General features: G+C 37.8%; 1 protein-coding gene across 10 annotated transcripts in view; it reads right to left on the bottom strand.

Moving 5' to 3' along the window:
• SLC44A3 (solute carrier family 44 member 3) overlaps positions 1–13,819 on the bottom strand; it is a 104,880-nt gene that overhangs the window by 10,256 nt on the left and 80,805 nt on the right. For 8 of the 10 annotated variants that reach the window (XM_035537411.2, XM_035537412.2, XM_035537414.2 and 5 more), the window contains 3 exons: positions 12,398–12,563; positions 6,352–6,508; positions 3,211–3,294 (listed from right to left, as the gene is read on the bottom strand). In XM_035537411.2, the coding sequence (XP_035393304.1) occupies positions 3,211–3,294; positions 6,352–6,508; positions 12,398–12,563 (407 nt within the window). The remainder of the gene's footprint in view (positions 1–3,210; positions 3,295–6,351; positions 6,509–12,397; positions 12,564–13,819) is intronic. The other 2 variants (XM_035537407.2, XM_035537413.2) reach the window with 1 other exon arrangement.

Below are 13,819 nucleotides of genomic sequence, written 5' to 3'. Positions count from 1 at the left end.
CAGTACCAGCAAATGCAGGCGATCACACTGTGTCATTCACCAGTAATGGCTACCACAGGGCCCGGAAGGCTACACAGCACGAAGCTGTGCTGAGGAAAACAGAGAAACCACATACACTCAGCAGCTCCAGAAATCCATGTGCTGCACTGTGGAGCGGTTGCCTGCCAACTGGCTGCAGATGAACCCAGAGCAGACACAGAAAAGCAGAATTATCCTGAAATAGATATATTGTTTAAAAATGTCATTGCAACAAGGCTGTAAAGAAAAAAAGTGACTGCTTTGATGTATCAAAAGTTAAGACTTTGCCATAACAATTTAAGAGAGCAGGAGACAGACAGACCTTGTAGCTCCCAAACCACATAAAGAAAACAGTATATTCTTTTTACGGAAGAGAAATTTCAATCTCCCAGATTTTACTTGAGATGATTGGATATGTTTATCTGGAACATACTGAAACCATCAGAGCCAGAAGATGAAAACTCTGTGGTAATTCTGACAAGTGTTGGCAAACAGAGCTGTCAAGTAAGGATAATGACTTTATATTCACAAAACACTTTTCATCCAGATGGAACCCAGAGTGCTTTACAATTGTTACTAATGGATTATACACACACATGAATCACTTTGCCCATGACTGAAATGGAACAGCTTAAGGAGTGAACTGTTTAACAGCACATAGCAACACTACACCACAGTTTAGCACAGGATCCAGTTGCATATCCAAAAGAAATTTAGGAAGGCAGAATGTAATTATCCACATTGCAATCTGAACAGGATACTAGTTTACATTATTCCGTCTGCAATAACCACCACTGGAAATACAGCAACTGTCAGCATCAAGTGCACCATCTGTCACAACAGGAAGATGACAGGGTACTTTTCTGGCCCTGTTCAACTTAAATTGCAAGAGAGCTGAACACAACTTAGCTGACCCTGGAGAGAAGGAATCTCTTCAGGAATACACACAACAATCAAAGTTAGCGTTACACCCCACCTGAAAGACAGCACATCAGCCCATTGACATCATAACAGGGCATTTGGTTCATGCTGCATGGGAAGAAAGAAGCTCACACACTACCACCAATGTTACTTCCTCCAACACCTATATATCATCTGCAAGTTTCCCAGAGGGAAAACAAGGTGCTCTGCTTAATCTGATTATACTTGTGAATGAAAGAGCAAGAAAGGATTTAAAACATCTAAGCAATACAACAACAGGTTGAAGAAAATAATGCAGAAGTGATGGGGAAGGCTTTTTAAGTTTCCAGGTAATTATACGCTTATTACAATGGTGAATGTAATAGTGGGATAAAAGGCAAAAGCACAGTAAGGAATGTTAATGAGCTTTGGACTGACTTTTGTAACAGCTGTTCCGCATTTCTATAATTTCAACTCATAGAAAAATCAAAATCTAAACTTAAAAATACTTTCAAAACATTAGATACATACGCATACGTACAAGCAATTTTTTAAAAGTCCCTAAAGTCCTACCCTTGAGTCCATGTTTAACAGCAATGTGAAATTTCAAGGCTGTACCCAACTTTCACAAATCTCAGTGAGCGCTCTTAAATTCAACACTTGTGTTAATCAAGCTGTATGTTAAGCTTCTTAAAACTATAGTTATTTTTTTCCACAAAGACTTTCAATCTTAGTCAACATTTATATTTTTTAATAGGCTTGAATATATTCTTTATAGAAAAAAACATTAATTGCCCTATGAAATTAAATAATCTGAGAACACTACCCTTTCATACAGATAAAATTTCTATCAAAATCTTACAAAATGTTCTTGCTTTTGTTCTCCTCTGTCTCCCAAACTGCCCCAGATTTGGAGCTTGTGTAGCACCATCATCTTTGCTAAACTGATGTTCAAACAAACAATTATCTAACAGCAAACACAATACTAAGATCATTAGGCTAAAAAACACAACTTGTATAGAAATAAATTTGCCTACAATAGATTAGGAAACAGGAAATCTTTTAAGGGAACAAGAGATACAAAACAGCCTTCTGAAACAAAAGAAAGTACATTACTGTAATTAATTCTCCTTTTAACAAACACATACCATACAACAGCTGGAGAAAGTAAACACTATGATGCTGGCTATCTCTTTGAAAGGCAGGAAGCCAAAGGGAAAGGGTGACTACAAACGGGAAGCCTGAAGTTAAAATGAACTCTAAGATTCCTCGCCGAGTCAGTGACCATAAGATCTACCTAAAAAATGTAAGTCTGGAAAATTCATTGGCTAGAACCAGAGATTTTACTGCACAAGTATTTAATCTAAGGTGAATTAAGTGAAAAAATGTTCTTTTCATAGTTGTCCAGGATTAAGCTTTATTTATGCAACTACTTTAGAATGAGAAATCTGACCCTTTATCAGCATCGTCTTGTTTACTTCACTGCTGTTCTTAGCAATGAGAACAAAGAAAGAAACAGAGTTATGAATCAGCAAGAACATCTGATTCCTTGTCACATTAATAATATCACAGCCACCAGAGATAACAAAAGGGGACAGACAAAGAGAAAAATTAGCTATTTACAATGATGTACATGGAGCTTGGAGAAATATACATAAATTTGGAGAAAAGGATCAGGAAGGAAAGAGTATCAGAAAACCTGCTGCATGTCAGAAGTCATTCATTTCCAATAAAAGCACTTCTGGAACAGAACTGCTAACAAAACAAAGAAGTCCTTCAAATACAGAGAGTATTATATCATCTGGCTTTTTGATCATGGATTATATTCCTAGATATTTTGATAATGGAAATCAGGCAAGACTTCAGTTTTCTTTAATAGGGACTTTCAGGTGGAAAATACTGTATCTAGTTTAATGACGCATCTCCAGGTCTGTTTCTCACTTAATTTCTTCCTTCTACCTGGACATTTCAGTTGTCTCTCTGGCACAACTTAACAATATGTTGTCCTCTTACCTTCAGAAATAGCAAGTGGTCCTCAGAAAGGGTCATCTCAAGCTGTATTAATAAGTTTTCTGAAATTTACACTCGGTTGCACGTTTGTCAACTCCCTGTTTCTTTACAACAATCTCTACCTACACTTGAAGGATTTTTTGTTTGTTTAGCTAGCCAGCAGGTAGCTTTGACTTACGCGCACTGGATATTGCTTTAGTCATGCTAAATGGAGCTAGCATACACACATGGTTTCTAAACTACGTATGCAGATGGTTGAGTGGTGGAGATGACAGAGCGTACCTGGTTAAAGTAACTTAAGCAACCTTCCTGGCACCACAGCCAGCAGGAACAGTATTTCAACAGGCACTTTGCACATGCACTCTCCTGCAATAAAATGAAATGTTTGGTTATTGGACACAGAATTAGACTCAAAACTGCCATTTTAGAAAAGCATGCTTTACAGGTGACCGACTCTTCTAACAGAGTATTCACTTAGGCAGCACATGCTTCCTTTTGGATTATAGGGCTTGTTTTTAATTCAGACCCTACAGTATTAATGACTGATGAGCTGAGCGTATTTTTTTTCTTCCTGTAGATGGAAGATACTTCTCCAGGAAAGAAAGTAAGTGCTGTAAGCAGCTTTGTGAGCGAACAGCTGCACGGAGAACAAAACAGGCAGGCAAGTCAGTAACGCTTACAGTACTATGCAGTGTTTAGGGAGTATAGTTTGTTGGTTTTTTTTACATTTAGTTTTAAACTTTTTTGTCATTTATCAAAAAACTTTCATAGTTCTGAAATGAGCAGTATCCTAATGGACGAAAATTAAAAAATGGGCAGGACTTGTGTGTTTGTGTTGATCCAGAGCATACATTCACTTTCCAAGACATGAGGAAAAGAATTTTTTCTAGAACAGACCGCAGACCACTGATCTATGTTAATTTCATACTAAAAACAGAGAAGAAAACTCAGTGTTTTTTCTACCCCCCACAGCCCCATCAAGAGCTCAGAACTCTTCATCACCAAAGATTTTATCAAGCAAGACAAGAAAAAGATATCTTGGTAACCCTGGTAGCCTTCCAATTTTAAATGGCTGTTTTTCTCAGCAAAAGGAATTTCAGTTCAGTGATATTTGAGTCTTTTTAACCTTATTTTTCCAGAGGCTAGAATGTTTTTCTTTTGTTTTGGAAAGCAGAGATCTTCCAGTTACTGTATGAAATACTCAGGTCCCACAGCTACCATGGAGTTATGTTGAAACCATGGGCCTCCCAACTTTTTTCCCCCAAGTTCTTGAAAATATTCCATGAATAATTCCTTTAAAATGGTGAGTGTACATACAAACTCCTGATAGCAGAGAAATACTTTAATCCCGCCATGCTTTGCTGGAGAGATGATTTTACTACAACTGTGTTAATCTCATTAAGTACTGTTTATTAAAAACAGAGTAAGGGGCTTCAACTGCAATCTCCTTTCTGCTATTTGGCTTGAAGACTGCTGTGTACAAAACACCAGTGAATTTACCTGCAAAGCTTGCAAACCCCTGACTTCTCCTCTTCTCAGAAAACAGGAGCTTATTTTGCAAAGGTGACAAATCTGGGTGAGCTCTACAAGAATGCAGCATCTCTTCTCCCTCTTTAGTACTTCTCCTGCCCTCTGCTGAGAGAGCCTTGATGGAAAGGGGCCACAGCCCCTCCCTCCTGCCATGGGAAGGAGCAAAGTTACTTTGTGGGGCATCCTTTTGTGGACTGAGCACTTCATAGCCTCTTTAGGAGCAATTATGGCAATGGGTCATGTCACATCCTAGCTAGATGATTGGCGGCTGGACCGAAAGGAGTTTAAAGCATGCTGCTATTGAAAAAAAAAGTAATCTTTCTTTCCTAGGTATTTCTACAAGTATTCAGATTACAAACAAGCATGCCCAACAAGTCCACTGATTCTGCTTCCTCTAGATTCAGGCAATACTCTGTCTTCTTTCTAGCACAACTCAACCCACCTACCATCTTTAAACAAAATTCTTAATTGACCCAAATCACCAGGTTTTATAACCGTCATACGTTTTTGTATGAAAGTGATGATAACCCAGACACTTCTACATCTCCTGAGCATTGTATTAAGAAGAGCGTTTTTATCTGAGCATTCTCAAAGTATACCCACATACTTCTCAGAGGTAGACCCAGACACAGACACAGATTTCTAGGTTGGAAGAGACCTCAAGATCATCGAGTCCAACCTCCGACCTAACACTAAGTACTCCACTAAACCATATCGCTAAGCTCTACATCTAAACGTCTTTTAAAGACCTCCAGGGATGGTGACTCCACCACCTCCCTGGGCAGCCCGTTCCAATGCTTAATAACCCTTTCGGTAAAGAAGTACTTCCTAACATCCAACCTAAAACTCCCCTGTCGCAACTTTCGCCCATTCCCCCTCGTCCTGTCACCAGGCACGTGGGAGAACAGACCAACCCCCACCTCGCTACAGCCTCCTTTAAGGTAACTGTAGAGAGCAATAAGGTTGCCCCTGAGCCTCCTCTTCTCCAGGCTGAACAAGCCCAGCTCCCTCAGCCGCTCCTCGTAAGACTTGTTCTCCAGACCCCTCACCAGCTTGGTCGCCCTTCTCTGGACTCGCTCAAGCACATCCATGTCCTTCCTGTAGCGAGGGGCCCAAAACTGAACACAGTACTAGGGATGCTCAAAACTATACCCTGTCAAAACTATATATAACATGCTTCACGGTCAAGGCATTTTTTCTGGAGTAAAAGATGAATTCTAAGACCTACATTTAAAAACTTTGTCTAAATCTACCTCTGAAGTCAGAGCTGTGCAGTCACGAGAGCTCACTCGCTCCTTGCCGAAGTGCCAGAGCTAACCACACTGGTATGTTTTCAGCAGAAGGTAAGAGATGCAGAGATGCATGAAAGACAGAAAGACTGCAAGCAACAACCACAACAGCCTAGCCGTATTTTTATATACCATAAAAGACGTGGTTTGGATCCTGTATAAATCTCTAGAATAGTTCTTATTTCACATATTCTTTCTCTAAACACACATCATAAAACACATGAAATCTTTTCTATAAAAGGTATTTTATACTAAACAATATAATTCTTACTTATCTTTACTTTTTTCAATTTTTTCAATGTGAAAATTCTAAATAAAGCCTTCTGCCAAATCTGTATTTTTCCTTTATCTGTCATAAAAACATTTACATACAAAAACTAAATAAAGGTGTTTTTTCATGTTAGCATTTTCTCCTCGTATAAATATCTGAATTGAGAGAAAAAAATGGAAGCACTTGAAAAAGGCTTTCTTCATGAAGAAAATGGAATAAAATAAAAATTCACATTATGTCATCCATTTTAAACAAAGTATATTCTTCACATTATTTTCCTTGAACCTCACCATTTAACTACTACTTTTATGTGTTACAGAGTTATATACTTACCTTTTGTTTTAGGATATTATAAAGGTACAAGAGAACAATCCTTGGTATTCTCAGTATAGTAATTAAAAATGAGCCTTTTACAACAGTTCCTAGATGATAGCAGAAAAGGATTGAAATGGAAGACAGGACTGGGTGACGTGGTGGACTATTTTTGTTTCTAAAAAGAAAAACAACATTTTAAAATGTTTTGGAAACTTATTTAAGGAGATATGCATAGTATCATTTTAGTATTTGGAGATTTAAGCATTTAAGCTGGTATACCCTTTCACACATAAAACTACTCCAATTTTCCTTCTGACTTCATCTGAACGTTCACCTTAGTACAAAGCAAAGTAGCCAAGTTTATAACTTTTATTAGATTTGTTTAATTCTTAAGCAATGAATATTTTGATATATTCACTAATGGAAAAAATATCTAGAAAAAAATTCTATGGAAAAGAACAGAAGTGAACAACATCTGAGAACATTTCTTCAAACATCTCCCTCCAGTTTCTGTCACTTTTATCCTCTCAATCTTTTATTTGACTGTCTTTTCTGCAAGATTTTATTCTGAAGGAATGAATTCACTATTTCTGCTTTAGTGGTAAAGCTAAAAACAGAAAAAATATGACAAGATCTCTTGCGCAAAACTGAGATCTAGTGTCTACTTCCGCTGTTGCAACTTGACCGAATTTTGTTCTAAATTTTGTTCAGATAATTAATGCTTTTTATTTTTCACTGAACAGGTTTTGTTTTAAAATGGAACACACAAGAACACACAAGGAAGGAATTTCAAATGTATGTTTAACATTATAATTTGGCCTAAAAATCTTGTAATTCCCCTGCAATCTGTGTCGTTTTGGGGAAATAATGTATTTCCCAAATTTCAAATGGAAAGAGAAAAAGTTAACCTCATACGACTGGCCTAAGAATCCCAAATACAGGTTTTATTTCCTTGCTTCCTTTATAGAGTTCAGTTTAATGTCAATCATTTACAGAGAATAGTATGACACAGCTCTCAAGAATTTATCTGAAATCCAGGAAATGAACTTAAAGCCATTCCCCAACCCCTCTTCAAACACTGTAAGAAAAAAAAAAAATCAGAGTAACACCATAAATACCTAAAAAAATATTTCAGAGTGTTCAAAAAGAAACAACAAAAAAACACCAATGATTAAGAGTCACAAACTATCCATCTATAATGCAACTGTATGCAATAGGCCCAACCCTGAAAAATTTACTCAAGCAACAGAAACAGTGATTAAGTAAAGATTCAGACATCATAAATATGATGTCCTATTTTCATAAGTGATTCCTTCAAAACATGTTACCTTGAAAAATTAATAGTTTGCAGAAGAAGCTAAAAAATAAAAAGTAAGTGATAAGAGAGAGTGACTGGTTGGGGCTAAACATTTACAAATATATTTTTGTTATATAAATACTTTTTAATTAAGTCTTCATATACACTGCTTTATGATGGGTACCACAGTTCTGCAAGAATCCTGCAGGTATCACTGCAGTTCATTTAAAACTCTAACTGCAGTTATATTTAAATATGTGAATATGCCACATTATTTCAAATAGGAAATTCCAGCAATGCAGTTGCTGCATTTATTATTTTTGGTCTCACAACTAGAGGAACTGCTTGGGGATACTGCAATTTTATAATAAGTTTTTTTTTTTTCAAGTTATCAGGTTTCCATGTCGGAAACACTTACATCTCAATATAGAGAAGTCACTCTATTCATATAGCACTAGTGTTTCCTTTTCCCTTTTACACTGCCCTACACATAACAGCCTCAGTTTAATCTCAGAATATAAAAGATTAAGTTTCTGCAAGTTAAAAGGTAACCACGGCTGGGAAATAAAAAAGGACAAAGTTTACTTGATAATTTACTTGCTACCAAGGAGAAGAATAAAGAATGCCTTTCATACTTTTAACAGGTCTGATTAATGAGCAAAAATCTCAGAATTTGAAGTTTAGATAAATTTCTACACATTTGGAAGCTCTTCCACATCTTCTTTTCCTAGCATAGGAATTCTCACAAGGACAGAGTCTGACAAAGTTTCTTGCTTTGCTTCCAAACAGATTGGGAGAAGAACAAACTTTTTCCTTATAATTCTGGCTCAGGGAAGGAAACATAGGAAAATAGCTAGCTAAATACAACAACAGGTGATGCTTGTGATTAATCAAGTTCAAGGCTGGCTCAATTATCCATGTACACCCAAGTACCCTCTAGGATGAAGTTTCATCCAGCTTTTTACATTATGCCTGCAATCCTGAAACAACTTTAGCACAAGCATGCAGTCAGCCACATGCATAAGATTTCGTGGAAAGTTTGTATTGTTCAGTGAATTCTGTGCATGTAGGCTCTTGGCATGGACGCAGTGCCCCAACATATGCAAAGTATCAGGAAAACAGGAAGATTCCTGATAGGACTGGTTACAAGATTGATTAGAGCCACAGCTTGATTTTCCTCTTGAGTATTCCTATTTTATGTCACCAAGGGATTGCTTGATTTATACAGAACACTACCATTCCAAAATCCTGTGAATCGTCCTCGATACTACATCATCTTTTAATCACTTTATTTCTTCAAGTTCTGCCAACTGTCTTTATTTTCTTATGAGCTCTGTGATATTTGATATCTTTCGTAACACTTAGTTCCTCGGATTGAATGATCACACAAGCATCTCAACTTTAATTTTAAAACCACTTTTTTGTGTGATGAAAAAATGCCATCTAGACTCACCCAAAAGTCTTAGATATTTGAAAGAAAAAAAAAAACAAAAACACTTCTCCTCCTTTTCAGAGCTGTGCTTATAGTTTTCTTAATCCTGCCTCACCTTTTTCAAAGCTTGCCTAAAAAGAGATTTACTGTAAAATACTTCAAAAGCATTAACAAATGAATCATACATTCTCCAAGTAAATATGAATTCCAGTTTTTAAAGAAGTACTAAAAATTTCAAGATTTGTAACAGAAGAGACATTATCAGGCTAACAGAAAACTCAGCATGTACTTAAAATTGCCCTTTTAGCTGCTCTCAACATCACAGGGACAGGTTTGACTACATGCATACTGATAACCCTTTTCATGAGGTAGGTCAGTAGGGTAAAGGATGCTCATAAATGCTACAGATGTACTGGAAAAGGGGAGAGGAATCCTTTACAAATTTGGTCCTAGTTCATGTCTCAATGACTTTGGTGCATATCCATAAATCTCGATTGTAAATCCATAAACCTTGGTTTACTGGGAGATGTATTTCACCTCTTACTGCGTCGACTGGAAGTTCATGGTGCTGAGCATCTTAGAGTCAGGTTGAAAACTCCAGTCCTGCAAATGCTTATACACTTCCTGATCATCAACACTGTGCAGTGACATACATACAAGATTTAGTTATTGGATAAGCTCAAACATGGACAGGACTGTGATCGCTGTGACATAGGTCAAGTTACCATACCACCCTCCTTAAATCCCAGGGAAAGGAAAAACCTCATCTCATCAAAAAGGCAAATACGTGCATAACCCCTAAGCACACCAAGGTGAAAATAAACCCTCATGTAGGACAGCAATACTAACAAAGAATATATATATATATATTTAGATTGAGCCTTCTTCACAAGTCATAAAAAGTAACCATTCAATCTATTTTATTGAATTAATAAATTATTTCACAAATTCATGTTTTATCTAAAACCAAAGAAGGCAAAATTCATTTGTGGTGGTGGTACTGCAGGTCAAACGTACATTACCTGTAAAGCTGACCCAGCTAAAACAACCACCCTGCCCTCCCTGCTCACAACCCTGCCGCAGCTGACAGCCGCACAGCACATGGCTGCGTGTGCTGTGGAAGGAGATTTCCGCAAGGAAAGGCCATGCCATTTCCTCAGAGCGCTCAGAAGCCAAGAAGAAAGCATCTCTGTGAGCTATCATAAACAAACTCTTGTGACATGCCTTTGCAATGCTGCCCCAGGGAATACATTAAAAACACATAGCAGGCAAGGCCTGAATTTCTGGAACAGCTTGAGATAACCCCTGCCCTCAACAGTGTGACTGCTCTTGTAGCTCACCATCCTCTCCCCGTCCCTTCCCTGCTCTCTGCAGGTCTGTGCTGACAGCCTAAAGACCAGGAAGAGGGGTCACCACCACACCAAACCTGCATTTCCTTTTCCAAGCACAAGTCACTCAAAACACTGTTTAACCTGGCAAGCAAGAAGAGGGCTCAAAAGTAGCAGTACAAAAATGATTTCAATACAAGTGGGTGCAGGAACCTTCTGTACTCCACAGCCAGTTCCTGCAGCAGCAGAAAATAGCTGGAAAGCGGAAGACCCTGACAGAGCAGCAGAAGTCACCACAACAGCTTCTACAGCTGCTTCCCTGCTCTGTATGAAGATATGGACAGTGTCTTTACCTTGGGGATTTAGATGGTGTATTGTCCAAATATGCACTGCAGCATGCAAAACAGTAAAAGGCAGCAAAACTTATTTTCTTTCCTGTGCTTTCCCAAGCAAACAATCTAAATGAACACAGTGCCTCAGCACTCAGCTGCCAAAACTAAATCAATTGCTAAAGCTTGAAGAACATAAAATTTGCTTAGGAGAAAAGAGCAGCCAGCTACCCACGGAACCACAGACATGCTAGTTACTTGCACTCAGAGCCTCAATAGGGAAAAAGGAGATGACTTGAACTGTGAGCTCCTCCCTTATCAGGTCCTTTCACAGCATGTAAAGTAGCAGTGTCACTCAGCAGGTCTTAACCTTTTGAAAAACAGCATTTTAGGTTTTGTCAGCACTCTTACTAGCACCCATTCTGTGGAACGGCTGTTGGCTGTGTAGAGGATCCTAGCACAGAATTCGTAATGCACATGTTAAACAGTGCCCTGCTCTGGATTTCTGAATGGGATGACTAAACGTTGCTTAAAACAAGAATGGCCACTGGCTGTTACACCTTCCAGCTTTGCTGGTACAGCTGGAGCACTCCTGCATGCAGGCCCTGTGCTGCTGTCTCTGCTGGGCACAGTAGAAACCATTTGGAAACCTTTTGGAAGGAGGCTTTTCTCAGAAACAGAAACATCCAGGGATATGTTCTAAAGAGCATCAACAGAAACCTGCTACCTAGGTGTTGGCGAAGCCCAAAGGCTCCCTTCCCTGATCCCCAATCCCAGTTGTCCCAAGCTGCTTTGGCTGAAGCTCCCTGGGCCCTCTCCTGCCACACTTGAGTTTTTCACAGACGGAAACCCTCATTGCTGGGAGTAGAGGAACAGAGCAATGAGGGGAAGAAAGCTCATGAAATATTTATGAAGAAAAATGCTTTCCAGATACTACTCTTCCCATTGTCAAGAAAAAAAAAAAAAAAAGCCCAGCAACTGTGAGATTTAAATCTCCCTCACAGTGACAGGGTAGCACCACACAGGTGCATGAAACCAGTTTAGTTTCATCTTATAATATTTTAGATGTAAAAAGCAGTACAAATCACGATAAGTAAGGATTTTTCTTCCACCTTTACCTTTCAATGTAGTATAAAATTCAAGGAAGTTTCTTTACACATCTCAAAATTCTTAACAGGGCTGTTAAAGCATTTACAGTTAACTGAAAATATCTGCACAGAATAAAAAAAGTGGAGCAGGCTAGGCACTTATGCAGTCAGAACTGGAAACCCAGAGCAGGGATGAACACTTAGGAAGAGGTCAAACAGCCAATGAATACATGAAATTATGGCAGAGCTATATATTACATCCCCATTTGGAGCTAATGCAGTCTCCTGGAAAAGGGTCAAATGGAGCCTTGTGCCTTATGAATGTCAATTTCATCAGAGTCAACAGAGTTCTCTTGGCTTATATCATGGCTTAATTTGGCCCAATAACTCAAGTGGTAGGGGTGAGTCATATTAAGATCACTCACACTGTAAAATCAAGATCTTGCAACAAGCAACACTATTTTATATTAAACTGGATTCCAAAATATTGGCATAAACTGCAGTTCCTTTGAGACTACCTTACGTAGAAAGAGACTGAAAGTAAATGCTGGTAAATCCACAGAACTATAAGGGGACAATTCAGCACTCACCTGTTGAAGTAGCAAGTAACCACTGCCCCAGCAATTGTCATTTGCTGACAGGCAAGAATGAATTCACTAGTCCAGATAAGGCCAACAAAATGGTACCATGCCATGTGGCAAATTCCAGACAGAGCTCTGTATTCTACTTGTCCTTCTGAAGTGGTCTGTGCAGTACCTGGGATTGGGATTATATCACCATATTAATATAATTCATTAGAGAAGAACAAGTATGTATGTATGTATCCTTTTTCTTAACATTTGTTCAATGAAATTATAAAAAAATAAGTTCAAGTGCTATTTATTTCTACCCACTCCAACAAAACCACAGAGCCAAAATTTTGTAATTGAAATAGAATTTTGAAAAATAAAATCTTGCAAAAAGTAAAAGCTTGGGTTTAAATTTGGTCTAAAGCAGAGCTGCCAATAAAGTCAAGAGGAGAAATATAAATCAGTAAAGATTTCTACGAAAACATTACTCAATATTTTAGTAATCAAATGCTTCAGAAGCATCCTAAAAAAAATCTTTGTTTTCTTCATTCAAATTTGAAAAAACTCATAGTTATGAAATGTTTTAGATTTTCTCTATAAGGAGCAAAAGAGAAAAAGTGCATAGAAATATTAAGGATGTATAACATTGCAACAAAACAAAATTACTACTTTTATGACTATTACTAATTAGAACAATGGCAACTCAGTTTGCATTCTCTATACTTTGCAATCTTTGTGCAAAATACAGGCATATAAGGAAAGCCTCTCCAAACCCAGTTCCAATAATAATGCAGACATCTGTATGGTAGTAAGCGCTCCAGAGTGACTACATTGAGGAACATTGAAAAATACACTTATTCAAGCTAAATAAAATTGTTTCCACTTCCATTAATAACAAAGAATTCATTCCATACTCAAAAGATAGCTTTTCACAGAAGGTAGGAATAACTCAGGCAACTTAGCAATCAGACCTTTCCCTATATAATCCAATTTATGACACTTCACTTTCAAGTCTAGTCATGGAATAACTGTATCAGAACATTCATTCCTAGTGAAAGGTCTCTAGGTCCATAACCTGTGGTTGTTTTTTTAATGTTTTGATTTTGCTTTTTTTCTTTTTATTTTACCAAGCCTTTACTCCATTAACCTTCAAGATATACACGATCACAGAATAAAATGATCTCTGGAGGTGAGTGGTTTCTTACTCCAACTGCTTGAAAGAAGAGATAGAATTGTCTTTTACTGCTGGAGCAGCATTCTAATGCCAGCACTAATGTGCACCATCTGCAAGTTCAAAAATACCACAGATAGTAAGCTATGAAGTGGTTCACTTAATTCTGTCCTATTTTCTACAACAACAGAGTTCATACTCAAGAATAGCTAGAAGTAGAAACAATAAAGATTTGTTTTCAGCCATCAGGTTTAGACAAGCTTTACAAGCCT

The sequence above is a fragment of the Cygnus atratus genome, chromosome 8 (genome assembly GCF_013377495.2).
Source record: "Cygnus atratus isolate AKBS03 ecotype Queensland, Australia chromosome 8, CAtr_DNAZoo_HiC_assembly, whole genome shotgun sequence".
Classification (NCBI taxonomy): Eukaryota; Metazoa; Chordata; class Aves; order Anseriformes; family Anatidae; genus Cygnus; species Cygnus atratus.
Note: the sequence above shows the minus strand (reverse complement) of the source record. Positions and strands in the feature narration are given on the sequence as shown.